We start from the raw sequence: 27,021 nt of genomic DNA, 5'->3' as shown, positions 1-27,021 counted from the left end.
CAGCTGTGGACTAGTTGGTAGCACTCTTGCCTCTGAATCAAGTTCCAGGTTCAAATCCCGCTCTCTAACCCGGGAGAAGCACAAAGCTGCAGACACTCCAGGGCAGGACTGAGGGAGTGACTGTTGGGGAATGTTGACCTTTGGATGAGGAACCAAAGCCAGGCCATACCTGCCTGCTCAGGTGGATGTCAAAGAGCCCTTGGCGTTCTTTTTAAGAGCAAGTGACTTTGCCCTCCTGCTCTGGACAATATTTAACCCCTCGATGAACTTTGTAAAATATCAAAGATCATATTGCTCTTTTTGCCCGTGTGCTGGTTGGTTGTTGTGTTTCTGACATCACAACAATGTCTGCATTTCAATCATTCTTCATTGGCTGTGAAGCCCTTTGAGACGTCCGCTTGTTGTGAAGGGTGCTCGACAAATGCATGTCTTGCTTTTCCTTTTCCCTCGTACAGAAGATGCAGCAACTCAGCAAGCCTCCTCCAAACCCATGACCCCCACCACCAAGAAGGACAAGTACAGTTGATGCAAGTTCCCCTCCAATTCATCAACCATCCTGACCTGGAACTATATTTCCATTCCTTCACTGTTGCCACACGAGACAGCGGAGAAACATGAATGGGACACCAAAGCGGAACGCAGGTTGAAGGTCGACTCTGATTTGATTTCAGTTTGAAGCTATTCCTGTGCCTCGATCTTGTAACTCTTCTGCTCCAGCGCCAAGTGTCTGTCTCCATAGCTAGTGAGTTTCCGCACTGAGATCGGGTGGCTTTATAGAACGAAGCTCACCCAGGAGTATAGGGAGCCCAGAGCTCACAGCTCGCACTTCAAACCCCTGAGTCCTTATCTCATTCCCTCACCTTGGGCCTATTCGAATTGGAACAACTGTCAAGCCCCTGGGCCAGATGGAGGCCAGACCCCTCCAACTGTTGCTGAGATCAGTCAGCTCAGGAGGGGCCTTATGTCAACATGGTCAACTCTGGAAAGCTGTCAGCCGTGATTTAATGGGCGATGTTCACACCTGGGTCAGATGGTGCTGGGTTCGAGACTCACTCTTGGGATTTGAATATTGTACTGAGGTCAGCGGACACTCCCAGTACAATACCAAGGGAGCACAGAACTGCTGGAGGCGTCTTGTTTTGGATTTGACATGAAATACTGAGCTGGACCACGTGCATTCGCTGGGCGGCGGGCCTTCCACTGGCGGTAGGATTCTCCCTTCCCGCCGCTTGTTAATGGGATTTTCCATTGAATCCAAACATGTGGGCGGGGTCCATAGCCATTGGGAAAGGAGAATTCCAACAGCCGGAGAATTGCGGCCAATGTTAGTGGGATCTTGCTGTGTTCAGCCAGCTGCCTTGTATCTGACATTAACAACAGTAATTGTATTTCAGAAAGTACTTCACCAGGTGGCAGCAGTTAGGAATGGTGCGTGACTGTCAAATATTCACATTCTGAAAGTAAAGACTTGTTTTGGAAAGAATGAATATAAAGTACCTGTAATAATCCAGGTTGAGGATTCAGGTGAGACACAGGCCTCGCCCTGTCTCTACGGCAAGAGATCAGAGAATCCACAAGCTGCTAGAATTCCTTTATTAAATCATCTGATATTTTACAAAGGGGTTTTAGGTGATCATTGGAAGTGTTTCTGAGATCAGACCGATAGTCGAGCAGGGCCCAGGTCACAAGCTGCCCTCCGCAGCCTCGAAATGCTCTTGTGCATGTTTCTCACAGTACATTTTATCCCGGAACCAGAAATGCCCCCTCATGCCGAGATTCAGGCCACAGTCGGTGCATACGTAGCAATTGTGGTGCCTGTAACAACCATCCCGAATCTTCACTGCCTCAGTCCTGCATCACCACACAAAAAAACAGGGTCAATGACAGGAGTGCAAAGCCATCCATCGTCACACATTCGGTCACAGCAACTCAGTAATGTAGCCATCCCTCTCTGTCCCTCTCTCTCTGTCTCTGTCTCTCTCTCTCTCTGTCTCTCTCTCTGTCTCTGTCTCTCTCTCTCTGTCTCTCTCTCTCTGTCTCTCTCTCTCTGTCTCTCTCTCTCTGTCTCCCTCTGTCTCTCTCTCCCTCTGTCTCTCTCTCCCTCTGTCTCTCTCTCCCTCTGTCTCTCTCTCCCTCTCTCCCTCCCCCCCCAACAACCCTACACCAAACTGCAAAGCATGTTGGAATTAAACTGGATCGGTACAGAGCTCTCGAGGGAGATGGGAAGAGTGGGACTAGTTTGGGATTTATACAGTGTTGGGATAACCATCTTTTCAGAAGCTGTGTCTTCTTTGAAAGTATGGAAGGCCACAGTATTATTTGGACACTTGGATGTTTTTAAACGGTCATACATTCACCTGCCTATTTGAAGAAATCGCCTGACCAGCGGGGTACTGGAGGGGGAGGAGCTGCTGGTTTGTTTTGAACTGCAATCACCTTAATCGATGGGGGGAAAAAAATGGTAAAAGGCTAGTGATTTACTGGAAAGTACTTGACAGAGACATGCTTTAAGTTTTGGACCTGTGGTTTTTGAAATCAGTGCGTTGTGGTGAATAACCGGAGAAGGAATGCTCTCTCTCCCTGCCTCTCCTGAAATTCTGTGTGCGGTTATGAAGCCAGAGAATCCTCACCTTTAGTCTGCGTTTGGAAACCTGCAAAGTGGAGATGAAAAGAATGGACCCAGATATTCTCCCCCATGACGAAGCTCTGTTGGTGAGAATCTCGAGACCTCCATTGAGACAAACAGTCTGTCTTCCAGTGCGACAGCATCAAAACTCTGTCAACTTTATTGTTTATTTTATGAAGCCCAATCTCCAAAGTCCATCTCTGTAGAGACACTGGATTAAAGCAAATTACTGCGGATGCTGGAATCTGAAATGAAAGGGAAAATGCTGGAAAATCTCAGCAGGTCTGGCAGCATCTGTAGGGAGAGAAAAGAGCTAACGTTTCGAGTCCGATGACTCTTTGTCAATGAGCTTTGATAAAGAGTCTTCAGACTTGAAACGTTAGCTCTTTTCTCTCCCTACAGATGCTGCCAGACTTGCTGAGATTTTCCAGCATTTTCCCTTCCGTCTGTAGAGACACTATCGGTTTGTTCTTTGTGTGTGTGCACATGTATGTGTGTGTGTGTGTGTGTGTGGGGGGGGGGGGGGGCAATTTAGCGTGGCCAATCCACCTATCCTGCACATCTTTGGGTTGTGGGGGTGAGACCCACGCAGACACGGGAAGAATGTGTAAACTCCACACGGACAGTGACCCAGAGCCGGGATCGAACCCGGGTCCTCGGCACCGTGAGGTAGCAGTGCTAACCACTGCGCCCCTGTGCCGCCTGTGAGTGAATTAAACTTTTAAACTAACGCTGTAACCTGTGGAGTAAATAAACTGTGCACTCCCTGGTGCGACCATCAATTCACTCAAGGACACGAGTAGAAGTAAACTGTGGCTTTAATTGACTTACAACTGAGTCTGCCTGTGACTAGCTGAACTGAAGGCAGGCTCGCAAGACCGCAGCACTTTATACTTCCAGTTGAGGGCGGAGCCAAGGGCGGAGCCCTGTACAAGCGCCTCATCTCCCCCTGTGGGCAGAGTCGCGCAACGGCTCACAGACAGAGCCCACAGGGACACAGTGATACACAGTGTGAATTTATATTATACATTCACCACATTCACCCCCTGTTAAAAAAATCAGGTCCGGCGGGGGTGACGGGTCTATAAGTTGAGTCGGTCCGGTGCTTGAATCGTTCGCTGGGACCGGCGGAGCACCGGGGTTGCAGCCGCTTCGGATGGCTGTGTGCTGATGTCCGGTGTGAATCTGAGGGTGGACTCCGGGGGTGGTTCCTTCCGAGCTTCGTTCCTGACCGGTATGACGGGTGAAAGGGAGTGCAGGAAACCTGTAGGCGCGGGGGCGCAGGGGCGCAGGGCGTCGGGTGGGGTGTGGTGTGAGGGGTACCTCGGCGGTGGTGGTGGTGGTAGATCCTGCAGGCGCCAGGTCCCGGAGGGAAACGGTGTCCTTGCGGCCGTCGGGCTGCTCAATAAATGCGTAGTGGGGGTTTGAATGCAGTAGGATGACCCTCTCTACCAGCGGGTCTGTTTTATGTGTCTGGATGTGCTTCCGAAGGAGGACAGGGCCTGGTGTCCTCAACCAGGATGGAAGCGAGGCCCCCGTGGTAGTGCCCCTTGGGGAAAACAAATAATTGCTCGTGAGGAGTCTGATTAGTGGCCGTACACAGGAGGGACCTAATTGCATGGAGCACGTCGGGGAGGACCTCCTGCCAGTGGGAGATCGGGAGATTCCTAGACCGAAGGGTCAGTAGGAAGGTCTTCTAGACCGTTGCGTTCTCCCTCTCCACCTGCCCGTTCCCCCTGGGGTTTTCGCTGGTAGTCCTGCTCGAGGCGATGTCCTTGTCGAGCAGGTACTGACGCAGCTCGTCACTCATGAAGGACGAACCCCTGTCGCTGTGGACATAGTTAGGGAAACCGAACAGGGTGAAGACACTGTGCAGGGCTCTGATGACTGTGTGGGAGGTCATATCGGGGCACGGGATGGAAAACGGGAAGCGAGAGAATTCATCTATGATGTTAAGGAAGTACACATTACGGTCGGTCGAGGGAAGGGGCCCTTTGAAATTGATACTCAGTCGTTCAAAGGGCCGGGATGCCTTTACCAGGTGGGCCTTGTCTGGTCTATAAAAGTGCGGTTTACACTCCTCACATATCGGGCAATTCTTGGTGACAGCTTTAACGTCCTCGGTGGAGAAAGGCAGATTGCGGGCCTTGATGTAATGGGCGAGCCTGGTGACCCCCGGGTGGCAGAGGTCATTCTGGATAGCCTGTAATCGGTCGTCTTACGCGCTGGTGCATGTGCCGCGGGACAGGGCATCTGGGGGCTCATTGAGCTTCCCCGGACGGTGTACGATATCATAATTATAGGTGGAGAGTTCAATCCTCCACCTCAAGATTTTGTCATTTTTAATTTTGCCCCATTGCGAGTTATCGAACATAAAGGCAACCGATCTTTGGTCGGTGATGAGGGTAAACCTCCTACCTGCGAGGTAGTGCCTCCAGTGCCGTACGGCTTCCACAACGGCTTGAGGTTCTTTTTCGACTGAGTAGTGTCGAAGTTCCGAAGCGGAGAGGGTTCGGGAGAAGAACGCTACTGGCCTACCTGCCTGGTTCAGAGTGGCGGCGAGAGCGACCTCTGAGGCATCGCTCTCCACTTGAAAGAGAGCAGATTCATCCACCGCCCACATGGCGGCTTTGGCAATGTCCTCCGTAATGCAGTTGAAGGCCTGGCGGGCCTCGGCTGACAGTGGAAAGAGTGTAGTCTTAAAATAAATAGTGGGCGGGCTTTGTCTGCATACTGGGGGACCCACTGGGCGTAGCAGGAGAAAAATCCAAGATACCTCTTGAGGGCCCTGGAACAGTGAGGGAGAGGGAGTTGTAAGACCCCGTTTTCCACGACGTAGCCGAGGATGGCTCGTCTGGTTGTGCGGAAAACGCATTTCTCCTTACTGTATGTGAGGTTGAGCTTTTGGGCGGTTTGGTGAAATCGGTGGAGTTTGGCATCGTGGTCCTGCTGGTCGGGGCCGCAGATGGTGACGTTGTCCAAACACGGAAACATGGCCCGCAGCCCATACTGGTCCACCATTCGGTCCATTGCTCGTTGGAACACCGAGACCCCATTCGTGACGCCAAAGGGGACCCGGAGGAAATGGAAGAGGCGGCCGTCTGCCTCGAATGCCGTGTAGTGGTGGTCCTCCGGGCAGATTGGGAGCTGGTGGTATGCAGACTTCAGATCCACCGTGGAGAAGATGCGGTACTGGGCGATCTGATTGACCATGTCTGCAATCCGGGGGAGGGGCTAAGCATCGAGGTGCGTGAACCGGTTAATGGTCTGACTGTAATCAACCACCATCCGGAACTTTTCCCCGGTCTTGACGACCACTACCTGAGCTCTCCAGGGGCTATTACTGGCCCCTATGATTCCCTCACGTAAGAGCCGCTGGACTTTGGCTCTAATAAATACCCTGTACTGCAGGCTATACCTCCTGCTGCGAATGGCCACGGGTTTGCAGTTAACGGTGAGGTTAGCGAAGAGTGGAGGAGGGTCGATTTTTAGAGTTGCTAAACTGCATATAGTGAGAGGGGGCAGGTATCGTGGTCCTGCTGGTCGTGGTCTGGCATCGTGGTCCTGCTGGTCGTGGCCGCAGATGGTGACGTTGTCCAAACACGGAAACGTCGCCCGCAGCCCATACTGGTCCACCATTCGGTCCATTGCTCATTGGAACACCGAGACTGAGTGTTAGGCTCCTGAGGTTACACTGAAAATCGAGTCTGAGTAGCAGAGGGGCGCAGAGGTCGGGGAGTACATACAATTGGAAGTTGGAGTAGTTGGCGCCCTGTATCGTTAGTGTCGCAACCGTGCGCCCTTGTATTTGGACCGAGGGCGAGCCCGAGGCAAGGGAGATAGTTTGCCGTGCTGAAAATATCGGGAGGAAGCAGCGTCTTACCAGGTCTGGGTGAACAAAGCTCTCGGTGCTCCCGGAGTCGAAGAGGCACGGTGTCTTGTATCCGTTGACTTGAATGGGCACCATGGAGCTTCTGAGGTGTTTTGGCCGCGATTGGTCCAAAGTGACTACGTTGAGTTGCGGGTAGTCGGTGGCTTGGTCAGCGGTGCTGGAGCGGCCCCGTGATGACTGTCCGCGGAGGTCGTAGTCGTCGATTTGTATATCGGGTGATGGCCAAGATGGCGGCCCCCGTTGATCGCACGTGGCGGGCGGCGAGGAAGATAGCGCCCAAGATGGCGGCCCCCATGAATCGCACATGGCCGGCCGCGTGGGGGAGGATTGCCAAGATGGCGGCCCCCATGAATCGCACATGGCCGGCCGCGTGGGGGAGGATTGCCAAGATGGCGGCCCCCATGAGTCGCACATGTCGTGCGGAGGCGAAGTCGGCGGACACGCTGCCACATTGCGGGGTCTGCGGGCCTGTGAGTGGGAGGGGCGATTGTTCTGGATAGCGTTCGAGTTTGAGGATTTGGTTTTAGCCAGGCATACCTTAGCAAAATGTCCTTTCCGTCCGCAGCTGCTGCAGGTCGCGTTGCGGGCCGGGCAGTGCTGCCGGGGGTGTTGGGGCTGGCCGCACAAGTGACAGGATGGCGTTCCGTGGTGGGCGGGTGGCCGCGCGGCGCAGGCCTGGGGTAGTCTCTGGTCGGGGGTCCACGATGGGGTCGCGTGGTCGGCTGGGAACGAGTTTAAAAACTTTGAAAAGCGACCTCAAACAAGGTCGCTAGCGTTACTGTGTCCTCCAGGTTCTGGGCCCCTTTTTCGAGGAGACGCTGGCGCACGTAATTGGACCGGACCCCTGCAACATACACATCTCGGACGGCCAGTTCCATGTGCTGGGAGGCTGTCACAGCCTGGAAGTTACATTCCCGTGCTAGAGCTTTTAGGTCGCGCAGGTAGTCTTCTAGTGACTCTGCGGGGCGCTGGTGGCGGGTAGTAAAAATATGCCGCGCATAAACGTCATTTATGGGCCGCACGTACAGGCGGTCGAGTATTGCGAGGGCCTCGGTGTACGAGTCGGTACTATCAAGTTGAGTTGAAATGCGATGGCTCACCCGTGCGTGTAGAAGACTGAGTTTCTGTTCTTCAGTAACAGCAGAGGTAGTCGACGCAGCCAGTTAGGCCTTGAAGCACCGAAGCCAATGCAGAAATATTTCCTTCGCTTCTGCGGCCTGTGGATCGAGTTCCAGTCGATTAGGTTTGAGGGCTGAGGGCAGCACGGTGGCGCAGTGGTTAGCATTGCTGCCTACGGCGCTGAGGACCCGGGTTCGAATCCCGGCCCTGGGTCACTGTCTGTGTGGAGTTTGCACATTCTCCCAGTGTCTGCGTGGGTTTCACCCCCACAACCCAAAGATGTGCAGGATAGTTAGATTGGCCACGCTAAATTGCCCCTTAATTGGAAAAAAAATTGGGTACTCTAAATTTATTTTAAAAAAAGGTTTGAGGGCTGATTCCATGGCAGTTTTTTAAGTCGATTAAATTGATGCGACCATCAATTCACTGAAGGACACGAGTAGAAGTAAACTGTGGCTTTAATCGACTTACAACTGAGCCTGCCTGCGACTAGCTGAACTGAAGGCAGGCTCGCAAGACCGCAGCACTTTATACTTCTGGTTGTGGGAGGAGCCATGGACAGAGCCAAGGGTGGAGCCCGGTACAAGCTACTCATCTCCCCGTGAGCAGAGCCGCGCAACGGCTCACAGATGGAGCCCACAGGGACACAGTGATGAATTTATATTATACATTCACCACACTCCCCTCATCATGGTTGTAGCAACAAGCTGTCGCACTGGTCACATGTTCAGTAAATCAATACAAGGGAGTGTGTATGGTACCTGTACAGAATGAATATTGACTCAATACTATTAACCCTCACTCACCATGCACCAAAGCACCCCCCACTGCCCCCTCCCCATCTCCTGCCTCCTTGATCAGTTTGATTGCATTAAACTCCATCACCCGCACTGTTCGGTACTCACACAATGCTGGAGCCGCACTTCTCGCACATTTGATACTTGGGTGCTCCTGCGATTGGAGCCGAGGGAGAGAATCTCCCTGGGAATTTCACGGCAGCTCCTAGGGGAATGAGACCAGAGAGCAGATCATATCGAATCCAGCAGTCCTCCCTCGCTGCTGATCCATGTCCCTATCTGTCCCCACCCTCCTCAAACATGCTGATATTCCCCAGTCCTGGCCTCACCATCCTGGTCTGCATCCAGAGCCTCCTGGAGCTGACGAAAGCGGTTCGATTGTCGCGGAGGCTCCTTCGCAGCTCGATTCTCCTGGAGCATCTTATAAACCTCCGAGTCTTTGTCAATTCGATTCAAGTTGCGACGTTCAGGGGCTCTGAGGACGGAAAGGAAACGGATAAACATACACCAGAGGTGCCGAGTAAATGCCAATGGAGCCCGGGACCCAGAAACTGCTGCCAAGGTTACCTGACAGGGGAAACAACTTTTATTAAAACCTGTTACTTGCATTTAAATAATATCTTTGATGGAATAAAACGTCCTCAGGTACGTCGCAGGACTATCATCAATTAAAATTTGACACCGGTCCACATGAGGACACATGATCAAAAGCTCAGTAAAAGCGATAGATTTGCTGGACGTCCCATTGTGAGAGGTAGAGGGGTTTTTAGGGAGGGAATTCTGGAGCTTAGGACCCAGGCAGCTGAATACACGGGCACTAAAGGTGGAGCGATGGGAAAGGGATCTGTATTGGGTGTTGGTTGTATTCCAGTAGGTCGGAAGAAGTTTTCAGTCATACCTGTTGTTTTGTTATGCACTTGACGGAGCACAAGCTATTTCCTTGATGTGCACTCTGACAAATGAAGGTTCAGACTTGGAGATAGCTTTGACACGTCTATTAAAACTGTTAACAATTCTCCTACTTGGATTCAACTCTCCCGCTAATCCTGCTATAGCTACTCAGACGAACCAGTCTGCTACAATCCACGTGGTGGGTGTGATGTGTTGAATCAACCCTGTGGACTCACTGAGTGTCTCCACTGAAAAGAGGAAGATCATGTTTGCTGTGTCCTTGTTATAACCTGCCTGCTTACCATTGGCAGGGGACTAATGACAATCCCACAATCCTGTGGGAGTATGAGCTCCCCCAATGAGGGGGGGCGGAGAAATCATTAGCAGACTCCCTGCATAAATAGAGCTGGCCAGTTTGGAACCAGGGAGAGAGGAGTTTGGCAGCAAGAGAAGTTGTTGCTGCTGTTGTGTATATATGTTAATTTGTAAATAAATGTTATTTCTTTGTAGCCTGAAAACTCATGCTGGATTCTTCGTGGCCCTCACAAAAGTCCTTTTATACGGGTTGGTTTAGTGCCCCCCTGTAGTAGTGTCACCTCTGTGTGTATCGTGAATGCCCATTGGTCGTGTCCTATCTTACTGACCTATTGGTTGAATGTCTGTGTGTCATGTCTCTGGTGCTCCCTCTAGTGTCTATCTAGTCTATGTGTATTTACATTAACCCCTTGTGTATTTACAGTGATGCATATCACCATACCTGTGTTAACTCAAAGTCTTTTTGATTCTTTGAACTATTTACAAATATACAGTCATGGGTACAAGCTCAGAATTGTCTCCATGCTTGCTGGTACACACAGCTCTGTCCAACACTCATGTGCGTGGAGCATGTGCTCTCTCACACATTAACCCCATATATGCCAGATAATTATTCTCTAGGAACAACCCCCATGACCTCTTGCTGTTTAGCCTGCCCTGCTCCCTTATTGGGACCTTGCTGTCTGCAAATTTGTCCCCAGGTTTGCTATTTTACATCACTGACTTCAAAAATATTTCATTGTCTGTGCAGCTCTCCGTGAGGTCCTGAGGGGGTGAACATTGCTATAGAACCCCAAGTCCTTCTTGTACATGTTTATAAAACTTTGGCACCTACCCTTTGCTCAAAAGAGCAGAGCTGGGCGATAGCGATTCCTCACTGTGATCCCTCACCTCCGAGGGACTGGAGTCTGCTGAGTGGTTCATCCTTGGCGCAGACAGGGCACTGCTGATGGGCGATAGACTCCTGCCACCTTTGATTCCAACTTGGAATTCCTGAGAAACAAACATGGGAGGGGAGAGTCAGACAGGAAACCCACACGAGGGCAGTAAATCATTTAGACTCTCACCGGGACACCGAGAGGGGGTGAATCCTCCACACACAGCTCAGTCATATCTCTCAAGCCACTAGTTCATCTCTATATTTCTCTATATAGGGGCTGGTTTAGCTCACTGGGCTAAATCACTGGCTTTTAAAGCAGGCCAACAGCGTGGTTCGATTCCTGTATGAGCATCCCCTGACAGGCGCCGGAATGTGGCCGACTAGGGGCTTTTCACAGTAACTTCATTGAAGCCTACTCGTGACAATAAGCGATTTTCATTTCATTTTTCATTTCCCAACTCCGTCCTCATAGTGGCAGCAACTCACCCAATTCCCCTTCACAAGAGAACGGAGGCAAATTAGGGTATCATTTCAAGATACCCACAGGCCTTGAAAGGCATCACAAAAGTGAAAGTTTACTCCTTTCTTTTTAAAAAATAAATTTAGAGTACCCAAGTATTTTTTTTCCAATTAAGGGGCAATTTAGCGTGGCCAATCCACTACCTTGCACATCTTTGGGTTGTGGGGGCGAAACCCACGCAAACACGGGGAGAATGTGCAAACTCCACATGGACAGTGACCCAGGGCCAGGATTCGAACCTGGGACCTCGGCACCGAGAGACAGCAGTGCTAACCACTGCTCCATGTGCCGCCCGCATGTTTACTCCTTCTACTCTTCAAGGTCACTCTTGCTCATCCCCGGGCAGCACTGTGGCACAGTGGTTAGCTTTGCTGCCTACGGCGCTGAGGACCTGGATTCGAATCCCGGCCCTGGGTTACTATCCGTGTGGAGTTTGCACATTCTCCCCGTGTCTGCGTGGGTTTCACCCCCACAACCCAAAGATGTGCAGGATAGGTAGATTGGCAACTCTAAATTGCCCCTTAATTGGAAAAAATAATTGGGTAATCTAAATTTATATTAAAAAAAACTCTTGCTCATCCCACCCCAAGTTAAGCCCAATGGCCCATCCACACGACCAACAAAGAAAAGTACAGCACAGGAACAGGCCCTTCGGCCCTCCAAGCCTGTGCCGACCATGCTGCCCGTCTAAACTAAAATCTTCCACACTTCCGGGGTCCGTATCTCTCTATTCCCATCCTATTCATGTATTTGTCAAGATGCCCCTTAAACATCACTATCGTCCCTGCTTCCACCACCTCCTCCGACAGCGAGTTCCAGGCACCCATTACCCTCTGTGTAAAAAAAATGCCTCGTACATCTCCTCTAAACCTTGCCCCTCGCACCTTAAACCTATGCCCCCGAGTAATTGACCCCTCTACCCTGGGAAAAAGCCTCTGTCTATGGCCCTCATAATTTTGTAGACCTCTATCAGGTCGCCCCTCAACCTCCGTCGTTCCAGTGAGAACAAACCGAGTTTATTCAACCTCTCCTCATAGCTAATGCCCTCCATATCAGGCAACATCCTGGTAAATCTCTTCTGCACCCTCTCTAAAGCCTTCTGGTAGTGTGGCAACCAGAATTGAACACTATACTCCAAGTGTGGGCTAACTAAGGTTCTATACAGCTGCAACATGACTTGCCAATTTGTACACTCAATGCCCCGGCCAATGAAGGCAAGCATGCCGTATGCCTTCTTGACTACCTTCTCCGCCTGTGTTGCCCCTTTCAGTGACCTGTGGACCTGCACACCTAGATTTCTCTGACTGTCAATACTCTTCACTGTATATTCCCTACCTGTATTAGACCTTCCAAAATGCAATACTTCACATTTGTCCGGATTAAACTCCATCTGCCATCTCTCCGCCCAAGTCTCCAAACGATCTAAATCCTGCTGTATCCTCGGACAGTCCTCATCGCTATCCGCAATTCCACCAACCTTTGTGTCATCTGCAATCTTACTAATCAGACCAGTTACATTTTCCAATTAGAAAAGCACCCTTCCATTGCTACTCTCTGCCTTTTATGACCTAGCCAGTTCTGTATCCATCTTGCCAGCTCACCCCTGATCCCGTGTGAACACTTACCTTTGACACCACATTTCCCTGGTGTGGAGTTTCCTCCTTCACTCTTGGGCTCCAAATTGGGGATGCAGACCTGGAACCAATGAGAGTTGATGTAACTGAAACTTACAATTGACAGTTGTCTTGGTTAGCCTAATAGGGTTGGTGACCGTGACAAGCCGCTCCCCTCAACCCCAAGTGGAATCTTCAGGCCGGTGTAAGCACAGCACCCCCTCCTTGTGAACAGGAGGCAGGGTTGGTGCCAGGGAAGAAGTGGATGTTGGACACAAGCTGAAAGGGAAGGCGGTAGAGGAGCCTGGCTGCTTTAACATTCAGGTAGGACGGCAAGTTAAACAAGTCAGTCAGTGATACACGTGAATAAAATGTCTGACTTTAAAAAGATATTCGTTAGTTGCTTTTTTAAAACTAGTGAAAATGAATGACTGTAATGATTCTGATTGATGTCTGCTTCTGTATATTTTATCTTTGGATAAATCTGACTCATAGACTTAACCTGCAACCTATGGTTTGAGTACATGGTGGTCCTGTCTCTAATGTATTCCCAAAGATCATTTACCTCTTGTGGAGACATTGGTGCTTTGGTATTGGTTTGGTTTAGACAGCAGGATTTCTCAAAGGAGCCCGGATTTGAAGTTGAATTAAGTGTTTGGAAGGAGACTGAACGAGCTGCCAAAGAGCAAATCACTATGAACAAGCTACCTGATTAGCTATGGAAAAGTCAGGCATCACTTTGGGATCCTTGCACGGACACCCTCTAAATGTAGAATTAAACAAGGAGCTTTAAACTTCAGCCAAGTTCTGAAAGTTAATTAAATAACATAAGCATAACCGCTCTGAATACATAAGCTGCATGTAACCCGGTAAAACCTATCAAGGCGATTCACAGGAATGGTATTAAACCAAATTAGATTCAGAGCCACATCAGGAGGTATGGGGACTTCACAGAGCAAACTGAAATGAGGGAGTTTATGGATAGAAAGCAGTTTCGGTTCCAGCTGAAGCCACAGCTTCCACCAATGAGGCAATTCATTTTTTCAAAATAAATTTAAGAACACCCAATTATTTTTTTTCCAATTAAGGGGCAATTTATCTTGGCCAATCTGCCTAAACCTGCACATCTTTGGGTTGTGGGAGTGAGACCCACGCAGACACGGGTGAATGTGCAGACTCCAGATGGACAGTGACCCAGGGCCGGGATCGAACCCGTGTCCTCGATGCAGTATCACAGGAGGATACATTCTGATTTGGTTGGTGGGCCTGAAAAGGCACTTTTCCCATTTGTCAGAACACAGAGGAAAGGTTTTGTCTTCACAAACATTGAAGCTCTGATATGGAGTCTGTCAGTGACGGCCCTGCAAGGTGAACACCCATCAAACCAACACGGAAGAGCAAAGATTGAGACAGAAGAGCAACATTCTCTACGTAGGTTTAAACCACCGACCAAGTCGGAATCAGAACAGAAATTGACCTTTTTCTTGTTGGCAGCAGCTTTGAACTCGAGCAGAAGTTTCCTTACCTCCTGCCTGTGTTTGGAGATATGGATTTAGGTTGAGGTGTAGAACTGAGGGATCTGTGTGGTGTCAGGATGAGGGAACCGGAGCTGCTGTCTGCACTTGATCTCTCCAAAATATTTTTATTCTCATCTCTGCTCGGGCTAAGGACGGCCTAGGAAAAAGAAAAGAAATGGAAAAAATTGTCTAAGGTCCAGACACAGGTCTTGCCTTCCGACCCTGTAAATTTCTGTGCAACGTTTCACAATCTTCGGACTGCAGAGCCAATGAAAAGCTTTCCAAGTGTATCCAATGCTAAATATGGGAAATTAGTCAATTTGCAGCTCCCAATGAGTCAGGATCAGATTATCTACGTCAGTGATGGTTATTTAAGAGTTAACTCTCAACTCCAAAACGTTGGGTGACCCTCTTCTTCAATTATTGGCCATGAATATCCACCCAGAGGCTGCGGGGTTTAATATCTCATTGAAGAATTGAACCTCTGACAGTGCAGCGCTCCCTCAGTACTGACCCTCTGACAGTGCGGCACTCCCTCAGTACTGACCCTCTGACAGTGCAGCACTCCCTCAATACTGACCCTCTGACAGTGCGGCACTCGCTCAGTACTGACCCTCTGACAGTGCGGAACTCCCTCAGTACTGACCCTCTGACAGTGCGGCACTCCCTCAGCACTGACCCTCTGACAGTGCGGCACTCCCTCAGCACTGACCCTCTGACAGTGCAGCACTCCCTCAGTACTGACCCTCTGACAGTGCGGCACTCCCTCAGTACTGACCCTCTGACAGTGCAGCACTCCCTCAGTACTGACCCTCTGACAGTGCGGAGCTCCCTCAGTACTGACCCTCTGACAGTGCAGCACTCCCTCAGTACTGACCCTCTGACAGTGCAGCACTCCCTCAGTACTGACCCTCTGACAGTGCAGCACTCCCTCAGTACTGTCCCTCTGACAGTGCAGCACTCCCTCAGTACTGACCCTCTGACAGTGCAGCGCTCCCTCAGTACTGTCCCTCTGACAGTGCAGCACTCTGCTTGTACCTCAGATATTGAGGATCCACATTAATGCCTTACACAAGGGACCGAGTGTAATGTATTCAAGTTTGATGATGATACGGAGCTTGGTGGAAACATCAGTATCGAGGAGCACACACATACACTCCAGAATGTTATAGGTTGGTTGGGGAAGGACATGGTGTATGGAAAACCCGTAATGCCGAGTGTGAAGTTATCCCCTTCAGAAACATTAGAAAAAGCAGAATATTTTACCAATGGTGAGCGATTAGGAAGTTTGCAGTCCTGGGTGTACATGAATCACAAAATTAAAGATTTGGAAGATTGAGGGGTGACGTGACTGAAACATTAAAATTCTTCAGGGCTTCACAGGAGAATAGTTTCCCCCAGCTGTGGAATACAGAACATGGGGTCAGAATCTCACAATCCAGGGAAATTTATTGGGGTTGCAATGAAGAGAGATTTCCACCATCAATGGTTGCGAAGATTTGACATCGTCTCGTTGTGGTTGGGAATATGTTCAACTCACAGGTGGAGAGATTTCTGGACACTAAGAAATTTAAGTGAGAAGGATGGTGAAGAAGGTTCAAGTGAGCAAAAAAAAAAAAAAATCAGTCGCTTGTTGAATGGCAGATCAGGCTCAAAAGGGTCGAATGGCCTACTCCTGTTCCTAACTCTGATGTTCTATACGAAGGCTTGGGGGTCAATCCCAGGTCAGCACTGTCAGCAATGATGGATCAGTGTTAAACAGCCCTGAGACGTGGAGGGTGTGAGATTGTATTACAGAGAGACACTGAGAGATAGATAGAGAGATATCACCTTAGTTCCTGTAACCCAAACAGCTGAACTATGAGGAAAAGGAAAGCACAATGAGGGCAAACAATAAACAAGCCTCTCTCTCTCCTGACTGCAATCAAATCAGGTGAATCACTAGTTAGAAGCAAGTGGGGCCTGTACACTGGCATCACCACCGTGTTTCCCTCTGGGCAACATTCCCACCTACACTGACCTGGAATCTCTGTGCAAGAAAAATATCTGTGGAAGATCCATCAAGCACCCGAGGTGAGCCTGGCTCTGGCCTGGAAAGAAAGTTTGAGAAGTTAGAAGAATGAGAATCAAAGTTGCCAGCACACTTGGAAGCATCAATTAATCGCTGAACTCTGCCAGAATCTATTAGTTTCACGTCTGTACCTCGTCTCCCAGGAGTCTGCAAGTGTCGTGGTTATGACTGAATTTAAAAGGGCAACACGGTGGCTCAGTGGTTAGCACTGCTGCTTCACGGTGCCGAGGTCCCAGATTTGATCCCGGCTCTGGGTCACTGTCCGTGTGGAGTTTGCACATTCTCCCCGTGTCTGCGTGGGTCTCACCCCCACAACCCAAAGATGTGCAGGGTAGGTGGATTGGCTACGCTAAATTGCCCCTTAATTGGAAAAATAAATTGCGTACTCTAAATTTATTTTAAAAATAATGTCTGAATTTAAATGGGCACAAACACATCTTCAAATCACTTGGCACAATAAGAAGTCTCACAACACCAGGTTAAAGTCCAACAGGTTTGTTTCAGATTCACCTGAAGAAGGAGCTGCGCTCCGAAACCAGTGTTTGAAACAAACCTGTTGGACTTTAACCTGGTGTTGTAATACTTCTTACTGTGCTCACCCCAGTCCAACATCGGCATCTCCACATCATGGCTACCATCAACACTTTGCACAAGACTGAGAATTTCATGCAAAGTACAGAAAGTGAGATCAATGCTGTCAGGTTGTTGCTAAAAGGCCAATTGGATCACGAATATCCTGGAGAGAGAGAAAGAAATCTTCCGTCCTTAACCTGGTCTGGACTGAAACGTGACTCGAGCCCCACATCAACAGGGTTGATTTTGATCTGTTCTGTGAAGCCAATCCGGTGACTCGTGAAATGGTGACCCAAGAAGATCCAACTCCACCTGTGGACAAGTGGGATGGGCAATAAATATCCAGGACTTCCTGTTCCAGCTCTGGAACAACAACTGCTTTAATGGGCTGGTCAGTCAATGCCCCCATTCCCCTCAAAGCAGTTTTCCGTGGGATCTCCCTGGTTGAGGACACAATAGGACAGGAGCACCTTACTGCGATGTCAGACAGCAATGCACATCTGGGTGGGGCAGGATCAAGAGTCTGCTGTTCACGGCTGAACAACTGCTCAATGTCTTTGAAACCCTCTCCAGTTCGGGTTCATTAACCCCTTTGCCCTTCATCCTCCCCATAAGCCCGTCACCCCATCCCCCCAGAACTATTAACCCTTCCTTTCCCATTCCCTGATTGCCCCTCGCTCACTAGTTTGAGGCAACGTCCCCTCCAGTCCAGTCCCTTCACCGATCCCAAAGGGGGAACACCAGCTCACTCGCTCAGAGAGCAGAGAGAGTTAGAAAATGGAGGATTCTCTCTGCGCAGGTGCAGTTAGACGCACGCTCACCAACTGGTCTTGTGCACCCTGAGGCCTCAGTGCACGGGAGAGGAACAAAACATAGAACATAGAACAGTACAGCACAGAACAGGCCCTTCGGCCCTCAATGTTGTGCCGAGCCATGATCACCCTACTCAAACCCACGTATCCACCCTATACCCGTAACCCAACAACCCCCCCCTTAACCTTACTTTTATTAGGACACTACGGGCAATTTAGCATGGCCAATCCACCTAACCCGCACATCTTTGGACTGTGGGAGGAAACCGGAGCACCCGGAGGAAACCCACGCACACAGGGGGAGGACGTGCAGACTCCACACAGACAGTGACCCAGCCGGGAATCGAACCTGGGACCCTGGAGCTGTGAAGCATTTATGCTAACCACCATGCTACCCTGCTGCCCAGGGTAGCAAAAGAAGCAAAGAACAGCTGAAACACTGTCCCATTCCTGTTCAGCTTGTTGTGGTTACAGATATTGTTTATCCCAGTTACAGCAAGCCCCACCTGATCAATTTATACTCTGTTCTGGAGACTGGAATCCAGGGGGTCTTCCCTCTCCTCCATTCCTTGTTCATTCGAGACCTTGGAACAAGGACTGAGTATCAGACCCTGCCATCCTCCCTCCTACACTCACCAGGCTCAATATCGGAATGTATGAATCCCAGGATATTATCTCCCCAAACCTCATGTACTGAGTGTAGCTTTTAGCTTTCCAAAGAGTGCAGATGTTTGATCCCATTATTAATTGCGTTGCTTTAAAAATTGCGATATAAACATGTCACTCTGAAGTCACTCTCCCTGGGTGTCTGCTACTCCTGTGTCCACTCCCCGGTGTCATAGAATTTACAGTGCAGAAGGCCATTTGGCTCATCGGGTCTGAACCTGCCCTTGGAAAGTTCACACCTCCACCCTATCATCCCTGGGATGGAGAGGCAGAGTGTGAGGAGGGTTTGGTATATTGGAGGAGGCAGCTCTGACACTCACAATAGAACACTGCAGTTCCCAATATCGTTGGGAGTAGGGAGCAGGGAAAATGGACAGGAAAGACGTGCTGAACCCTTATAGACCCGAAACCCGAGAATGGAGCATGTCGGATAAGGAGAAAAACTGGAAGCAGGGGAGAGGCCAGCAGGAATGGGCAGAACTTTGCTGGATTGGACTTGGCAGCAATCCTGAAACTGGTGATGCCCATCCTGCAATTGTCTCCTTTGCCGCCCGTTCTACAAACCCTCCCAGTGACGGCATCACCAAACTACCACCCTGGGGGCTGCAATAGATGGTGTTCATGACCCCCCCCCCCCATTCTTCGCTACCTACCTCTCAACACTGAGGACGAGGTCCCCTTCGCACATTCTAATCTTGTTCTGAGCCTCCATATTGATCATGTCACAGGTTTCAGATCCATTGATGCTGATGATCAGGTCTCCGAACTGCAGGTCCACGGACTCGGCTTTGCTCCCATTGGACACCTACAAGACAGCACAGTCAGTGTGGACAAATGAACCCATGATCAGGAGCAACTTCCAGCCCATTCCTACTTATTCAGTGGCGAGAACTCCACTCGAGGGGCTTCAGCTGATTTAAACTGACCCCCACCACCTCTGATACCCAGTCCTGAGGCAGTGACACCAAACCAGGCACCTTGGCAATGCATGTTGGCTGGCATTAGGTTACAGGGAAGTATTCAATCTGAATTTTGTATTTCTGTTGCATCGAGTCTTTGCAGACAGAATTAGAACCAGCGCACGGTTCAGCTGGTATTTACTGAACAAAGTTAACCAAGAACCAAAATATCAGGTGTGAACTCATCAGTACCAGTCAGTGACAGCTAGAAACAGCAGAGCCCAGTATAAAAACCACACTACTGGCCAAGATCCAGAGAGGGGAGTGATTATCTTGATTCCATTCACTGAATTGGGACACAGGTTTTGATTGGAACCCAGTTAAATATTACAGAGAGTTTGGGCTCCCTATTTACATCGAAACAGGACAGGAGGGATGGAGAGAGTATCCAAATTGAGAAGCAGCTTTGAGAGGGGAGAAAATATCAGATTGTTCGGACTGGGTGGAAGGTGGCAACATTTGTCCCACCAAGAGATTTAATTTCTGTATTTACAGGAACGCTGAGGGGGCGCGACAGGGAGGGAACGCGGGGGGGGCGGCAGGGACGGAGCGCGGGGGCCGACAGGGAGGGTGCGGCAGGGAGCGCGGGGGCGCGACAGGGAGGGAGCGACAGGGAGAGAGCGCGGAGGCGCGGCAGGGAGGGAGCGCGGGGGCCGACAGGGAGGGAGCGCGGGGGCGCGACAGGGAGAGAGCGCGGGGGCTCGACAGGGAGAGAGCGCGGGGGCGCGACAGGGAGGGAGCGCGGGGGCGCGGCAGGGAGGGAGCGCTGGGGCGCGGCAGGGAGAGAGCGCGGGGGCGCGGCAGGGAGAGAGCGCGGGGGCGCGGCAGGGAGGGAGCGCGGGGGCGCGGCAGGGAGGGAGCGCGGGGGCGCGACAGGGAGGGAGCGCGGGGGCCGACAGGGAGGGAGCGACAGGGAGAGAGCGCGGGGGCGCAGCAGGGAGGGAGCGCGGGGGCGCGGCAGGGAGGGAGCGCGGGGGCGCGGCAGGGAGGGAGCGCGGGGGCGCGGCAGGGAGGGAGCGCGGGGGCGCGGCAGGGAGGGAGCGCGGGGGCCGGCAGGGAGGGAGCGCGGGGGCCGGTAGGGAGGGAGCGCGGGGGCCGGCAGGGAGGGAGCGCGGGGGCGCGACGGGGAGAGAGCGCGGGGGCGCGACGGGGAGAGAGCGCGGGGGCGCGGCGGGGAGGGAGCGCGGGGGCGCGACAGGGAGGGAGCGCGGGGGCGCGGCAGGGAGGGAGCGCGGGGGCGCGGCAGGGAGGGAGCGCGGCAGGGAGGGAGCGCGGGGGCGCGGCAGGGAGGGAGCGCGGCAGGGAGGGAGCGCGGCAGGGAGGGAGCGCGGCAGGGAGGGAGCGCGGCAGGGAGAGAGCGCGGCAGGGAGAGAGCGCGGCAGGGAGAGAGCGCGGCAGGGAGAGAGCGCGGGGGCGCGGCAGGGAGGGAGCGCGGCAGGGAGGGAGCGCGGGGGCGCGGCAGGGAGGGAGCGCGGGGGCGCGGCAGGGAGGGAGCGCGGGGGCGCGGCAGGGAGGGAGCGCGGCAGGGAGGGAGCGCGGCAGGGAGGGAGCGCGGCAGGGAGGGAGCGCGGCAGGGAGGGAGCGCGGCAGGGAGGGAGCGCGGCAGGGCGGGAGCGCGGCAGGGAGGGAGCGACAGGGAGAGAGCGCGGGGGCGCGGCAGGGAGGGAGCGACAGGGAGAGAGCGCGGGGGCGCGGCAGGGAGGGAGCGCGGGGGCGCGACAGGGAGGGGGCGCTGGGGCGCGGCAGGGAGGGAGCGCGGGGGCGCGACAGGGAGAGAGCGCGGGGGCGCGGCAGGGAGGGAGCGACAGGGAGAGAGCGCGGGGGGCGCGACAGGGAGAGAGCGCGGGGGCGCGGCAGGGAGGGAGCGCGGGGGAGCGGCAGGGAGGGAGCGCGGGGGCGCGACAGGGAGAGAGCGCGGGGGCGCGACAGGGAGAGAGCGTGGGGGCGCGACAGGGAGAGAGCGTGGGGGCGCGACAGGGAGGGAGCGCGGGGGCGCGGCAGGGAGGGAGCGTGGGGGCGCGACAGGGAGAGAGCGTGGGGGCGCGACAGGGAGAGAGCGTGGGGGCGCGACAGGGAGAGAGCGCGGGGGCGCGACAGGGAGAGAGCGTGGGGGGCGCGACAGGGAGAGAGCGCGGGGGCGCGACAGGGAGAGAGCGTGGGGGCGCGACAGGGAGGGAGCGCGGGGGCGCGGCAGGGAGGGAGCGCGGGGGCGCGGCAGGGAGGGAGCGCGGGGGCGCGACAGGGAGGGGGTGCGACAGGGAGAGAGCGTGGGGGCGCGACAGGGAGGGAGCGCGGGGGCGCGGCAGGGAGGGTGCGCGGGGGCGCGGCAGGGAGGGAGCGCGGGGGCGCGACAGGGAGAGAGCGCGGGGGTGCGACAGGGAGGGGGTGCGACAGGGAGAGAGCGCGGGGGCGCGACAGGGAGGGAGCGCGGGGGCGTGGCAGGGAGGGAGCGCGGGGGCGCGGCAGGGAGGGAGCGCGGGGGTACGGCAGGGAGGGGGAGCGACAGGGAGGGAGCGCGGGGGCGCGACAGGGAAGGAGCGCGGGGGCGCGACAGGGAGGGAGCGCGGGGGCGCGACAGGGAGGGAGCGCGGGGGCGCGACGGGGAGGGAGCGTGGGGGCGCGACAGGGAGGGAGCGCGGGGGCGCGACGGGGAGGGAGCGTGGGGGCGCGACAGGGAGGGAGCGCGGGGGAGCGGCAGGGAGGGAGCGCGGGGGAGCGGCAGGGAGGGAGCGCGGGGGAGCGGCAGGGAGGGAGCGCGGGGGCGCGACAGGGAGGGAGCGCGGGGGGTGCGACAGGGAGAGAGCGCGGGGGCGCGACAGGGAAGGAGCGCGGGGGCGCGACAGGGAGAGAGCGCGGGGGCGCGACAGGGAGGGAGCGCGGGGGCCGACAGGGAGGGAGCGCGGGGGCGCGACAGGGAGAGAGCGCGGGGGCGCGACAGGGAGAGAGCGCGGGGGCGCGACAGGGAGGGAGCGCGGGTACGACAGGGAGGGAGCGCGGGGGCGCGACAGGGAGGGAGCGCAGGGGCGCGACAGGGAGGGAGCGCGGGGGCGCGACAGGGAGGGAGCGCGGGGGCGCGACAGGGAGGGAGCGCGGGGGCACGACAGGGAGGGGGTGCGACAGGGAGGGAGCGCGGGGGCGCCACAGGGAGGGGGTGCGACAGGGAGGGAGCGCGGGGGCGCGACAGGGAGGGGGTGCGACAGGGAGGGAGCGCGGGCACGCGACAGGGAGGGAGCGCGGGGGCGCGACAGGGAGGGAGCGCGGGGGCGCGGCAGGGAGGGAGCGCGGGGGCGCGACAGGGAGGAGGCGCTGGGGCGCGACAGGGAGAGAGCGCGATAGGGAGGGAGCGCGGGGGCGCGACAGGGAGGGAGCGCGGCAGGGAGGGAGCGCGGGGGCGCGACAGGGAGGGAGCGCGGGGGCGTGACAGGGAGGGAGCGCGGGGGCGCGACAGGGAGGGAGCGCGGGGGCGCGACAGGGAGGGGGCGCGACAGGGAGGGGGCGCGACAGGGAGGGAGCGCGGGGGGCGCGACAGGGAGGGAGCGCGGGGGCGCGGCAGGGAGGGAGCGCGGGGGCGCGACAGGGAGGGAGCGACAGGGAGGGAGCGCGGGGGCGCGACAGGGAGGGAGCGACAGGGAGAGAGCGCGGGGGCGCGACAGGGAGAGAGCGCGGGGGCGCGGCAGGGAGGGAGCGACAGGGAGAGAGCGCGGGGGCGCGGCAGGGAGAGAGCGCGGGGGCGCGGCAGGGAGGGAGCGACAGGGAGAGAGCGCGGGGGCGCGACAGGGAGGGAGCGACAGGGAGAGAGCGCGGGGGCGCGACAGGGAGAGCGCGCGGGGGCGCGACAGGGAGAGAGCGACAGGGAGAGAGCGCGGGGGCGCGGCAGGGAGAGAGCGCGGGGGCGCGGCAGGGAGGGAGCGACAGGGAGAGAGCGCGGGGGCGCGGCAGGGAGGGAGCGACAGGGAGAGAGTGCGGGGGCGCGACAGGGAGAGAGCGCGGGGGCGCGGCAGGGAGGGAGCGCGGGGGCGCGACAGGGAGGGGGCGCTGGGGCGCGGCAGGGAGGGAGCGCGGGGGCGCGACAGGGAGAGAGCGACAGGGAGAGAGCGCGGGGGCGCGGCAGGGAGGGAGCGACAGGGAGAGAGCGCGGGGGCGCGGCAGGGAGGGAGCGCGGGGGCGCGACAGGGAGGGGGCGCTGGGGCGCGGCAGGGAGGGAGCCCGGGGGCGCGACAGGGAGAGAGCGCGGGGGCGCGACAGGGAGAGAGCGCGGGGGCGCGGCAGGGAGGGAGCGACAGGGAGAGAGCGCGGGGGCGCGACAGGGAGAGAGCGCGGGGGCGCGGCAGGGAGGGAGCGCGGGGGAGCGGCAGGGAGGGAGCGCGGGGGCGCGACAGGGAGAGAGCGCGGGGCGCGACAGGGAGAGAGCGTGGGGGCGCGACAGGGAGAGAGCGTGGGGGCGCGACAGGGAGGGAGCGCGGGGGCGCGGCAGGGAGGGAGCGTGGGGGCGCGACAGGGAGAGAGCGTGGGGGCGCGACAGGGAGAGAGCGTGGGGGCGCGACAGGGAGAGAGCGCGGGGGCGCGACAGGGAGAGAGCGTGGGGGCGCGACAGGGAGAGAGCGCGGGGGCGCGACAGGGAGAGAGCGCGGGGGCGCGACAGGGAGAGAGCGCGGGGGCGCGACAGGGAGAGAGCGTGGGGCGCGACAGGGAGGGAGCGCGGGGGCGCGGCAGGGAGGGAGCGCGGGGGCGCGGCAGGGAGGGAGCGCGGGGGTGCGACAGGGAGGGGGTGCGACAGGGAGAGAGCGTGGGGGCGCGACAGGGAGGGAGCGCGGGGGCGCGGCAGGGAGGGAGCGCGGGGGCGCGGCAGGGAGGGAGCGCGGGGGCGCGACAGGGAGGGGGTGCGACAGGGAGAGAGCGCGGGGGCGCGACAGGGAGGGAGCGCGGGGGCGCGGCAGGGAGGGAGCGCCTGGGCGCGGCAGGGAGGGAGCGCGGGGGTACGGCAGGGAGGGGGAGCGACAGGGAGGGAGCGCGGGGGAGCGGCAGGGAGGGAGCGCGGGGGCGCGACAGGGAGAGAGCGCGGGGGCGCGACAGGGAGAGAGCGTGGGGGCGCGACAGGGAGAGAGCGCGGGGGCGCGACAGGGAGGGAGCGTGGGGCGCGACAGGGAGGGAGCGCGGGGGAGCGGCAGGGAGGGAGCGCGGGGGCGCGACAGGGAGGGAGCGTGGGGGCGCGACAGGGAGGGAGCGCGGGGGAGCGGCAGGGAGGGAGCGCGGGGGAGCGGCAGGGAGGGAGCGCGGGGGCGCGACAGGGAGGGAGCGCGGGGGGTGCGACAGGGAGAGAGCGCGGGGGCGCGACAGGGAAGGAGCGCGGGGGCGCGACAGGGAGAGAGCGCGGGGGCGCGACAGGGAGAGAGCGCGGGGGCGCGACAGGGAGGGAGCGCGGGGGCCGACAGGGAGGGAGCGCGGGGGCGCGACAGGGAGAGAGCGCGGGGGCGCGACAGGGAGAGAGCGCGGGGGCGCGACAGGGAGGGAGCGCGGGTACGACAGGGAGGGAGCGCGGGGACGCGACAGGGAGAGAGCGCGGGTACGACAGGGAGGGAGCGCGGGGGCGCGACAGGGAGGGAGCACGGGTACGACAGGGAGGGAGCGCGGGGGCGCGACAGGGAGGGAGCGCGGGGGCGCGGCAGGGAGGGAGCGCGGGGGAGCGACAGGGAGAGAGCGCGGGGGCGCGACAGGGAGGGAGCGCGGGGGAGCGACAGGGAGAGAGCGCGGGGGCGCGACAGGGAGGGAGCGCGGCAGGGAGGGAGCGCGGGGGCGCGACAGGGAGGGAGCGCGGGGGCGCGGCAGGGAGGGAGCGCGGGGGAGCGACAGGGAGAGAGCGCGGGGGCGCGACAGGGAGGGAGCGACAGGGAGGGAGCGCGGGGGGCGCGACAGGGAGGGAGCGACAGGGAGAGAGCGCGGGGGCGCGACAGGGAGAGAGCGCGGGGGCGCGGCAGGGAGGGAGCGACAGGGAGAGAGCGCGGGGGCGCGGCAGGGAGAGAGCGCGGGGGCGCGGCAGGGAGGGAGCGACAGGGAGAGAGCGCGGGGGCGCGACAGGGAGGGAGCGACAGGGAGAGAGCGCGGGGGCGCGACAGGGAGAGCGCGCGGGGGCGCGACAGGGAGAGAGCGACAGGGAGAGAGCGCGGGGGCGCGGCAGGGAGAGAGCGCGGGGGCGCGGCAGGGAGGGAGCGACAGGGAGAGAGCGCGGGGGCGCGGCAGGGAGGGAGCGACAGGGAGAGAGTGCGGGGGCGCGACAGGGAGAGAGCGCGGGGGCGCGGCAGGGAGGGAGCGCGGGGGCGCGACAGGGAGGGGGCGCTGGGGCGCGGCAGGGAGGGAGCGCGGGGGCGCGACAGGGAGAGAGCGACAGGGAGAGAGCGCGGGGGGCGCGGCAGGGAGGGAGCGACAGGGAGAGAGCGCGGGGGGCGCGGCAGGGAGGGAGCGCGGGGGCGCGACAGGGAGGGGGCGCTGGGGCGCGGCAGGGAGGGAGCCCGGGGGCGCGACAGGGAGAGAGCGCGGGGGCGCGACAGGGAGAGAGCGCGGGGGCGCGGCAGGGAGGGAGCGACAGGGAGAGAGCGCGGGGGCGCGACAGGGAGAGAGCGCGGGGGCGCGGCAGGGAGGGAGCGCGGGGGAGCGGCAGGGAGGGAGCGCGGGGGCGCGACAGGGAGAGAGCGCGGGGGCGCGACAGGGAGAGAGCGTGGGGGCGCGACAGGGAGAGAGCGTGGGGGCGCGACAGGGAGGGAGCGCGGGGGCGCGGCAGGGAGGGAGCGTGGGGGCGCGACAGGGAGAGAGCGTGGGGGCGCGACAGGGAGAGAGCGTGGGGGCGCGACAGGGAGAGAGCGCGGGGGCGCGACAGGGAGAGAGCGCGGGGGCGCGACAGGGAGAGAGCGCGGGGGCGCGACAGGGAGAGAGCGTGGGGGCGCGACAGGGAGAGAGCGCGGGGGCGCGACAGGGAGAGAGCGTGGGGGCGCGACAGGGAGGGAGCGCGGGGGCGCGGCAGGGAGGGAGCGCGGGGGCGCGGCAGGGAGGGAGCGCGGGGGTGCGACAGGGAGGGGGTGCGACAGGGAGAGAGCGTGGGGGCGCGACAGGGAGGGAGCGCGGGGGGCGCGGCAGGGAGGGAGCGCGGGGGCGCGGCAGGGAGGGAGCGCGGGGGCGCGACAGGGAGGGGGTGCGACAGGGAGAGAGCGCGGGGGCGCGACAGGGAGGGAGCGCGGGGGCGCGGCAGGGAGGGAGCGCGGGGGCGCGGCAGGGAGGGAGCGCGGGGGTACGGCAGGGAGGGGGAGCGACAGGGAGGGAGCGCGGGGGAGCGGCAGGGAGGGAGCGCGGGGGCGCGACAGGGAGAGAGCGCGGGGGCGCGACAGGGAGAGAGCGTGGGGGCGCGACAGGGAGAGAGCGCGGGGGCGCGACAGGGAGGGAGCGTGGGGGCGCGACAGGGAGGGAGCGCGGGGGAGCGGCAGGGAGGGAGCGCGGGGGCGCGACAGGGAGGGAGCGTGGGGGCGCGACAGGGAGGGAGCGCGGGGGAGCGGCAGGGAGGGAGCGCGGGGGAGCGGCAGGGAGGGAGCGCGGGGGCGCGACAGGGAGGGAGCGCGGGGGGTGCGACAGGGAGAGAGCGCGGGGGCGCGACAGGGAAGGAGCGCGGGGGCGCGACAGGGAGAGAGCGCGGGGCGCGACAGGGAGAGAGCGCGGGGGCGCGACAGGGAGGGAGCGCGGGGGCCGACAGGGAGGGAGCGCGGGGGCGCGACAGGGAGAGAGCGC

The 27,021-nt window shown here is 58.2% G+C and overlaps 1 protein-coding gene across 1 annotated transcript in view; it reads right to left on the bottom strand.

Moving 5' to 3' along the window:
* Nucleotides 1-1,579: 1,579 nt before the first annotated feature.
* Nucleotides 1,580-27,021, bottom strand: part of pdlim2 (PDZ and LIM domain 2 (mystique)) — a 32,918-nt gene continuing 7,476 nt past the window's right edge. Inside the window, exons 2-9 of the mRNA XM_038785617.1 lie at nucleotides 18,946-19,097; nucleotides 16,191-16,260; nucleotides 14,179-14,327; nucleotides 12,666-12,735; nucleotides 10,476-10,633; nucleotides 8,764-8,909; nucleotides 8,543-8,639; nucleotides 1,580-1,851 (exon numbers count right to left, since the gene is read on the bottom strand). Of these exons, the coding sequence (XP_038641545.1) occupies nucleotides 1,683-1,851; nucleotides 8,543-8,639; nucleotides 8,764-8,909; nucleotides 10,476-10,633; nucleotides 12,666-12,735; nucleotides 14,179-14,327; nucleotides 16,191-16,260; nucleotides 18,946-19,097 (1,011 nt within the window). The 3' untranslated portion in view covers nucleotides 1,580-1,682. The remainder of the gene's footprint in view (nucleotides 1,852-8,542; nucleotides 8,640-8,763; nucleotides 8,910-10,475; nucleotides 10,634-12,665; nucleotides 12,736-14,178; nucleotides 14,328-16,190; nucleotides 16,261-18,945; nucleotides 19,098-27,021) is intronic.

This window comes from Scyliorhinus canicula, chromosome 26 (genome assembly GCF_902713615.1).
Source record: "Scyliorhinus canicula chromosome 26, sScyCan1.1, whole genome shotgun sequence".
Lineage (NCBI taxonomy): Eukaryota > Metazoa > Chordata > Chondrichthyes > Carcharhiniformes > Scyliorhinidae > Scyliorhinus > Scyliorhinus canicula.
The sequence above is the reverse complement of the archived record's forward strand: the minus strand, read 5'-3'. Positions and strand labels throughout refer to the sequence as shown.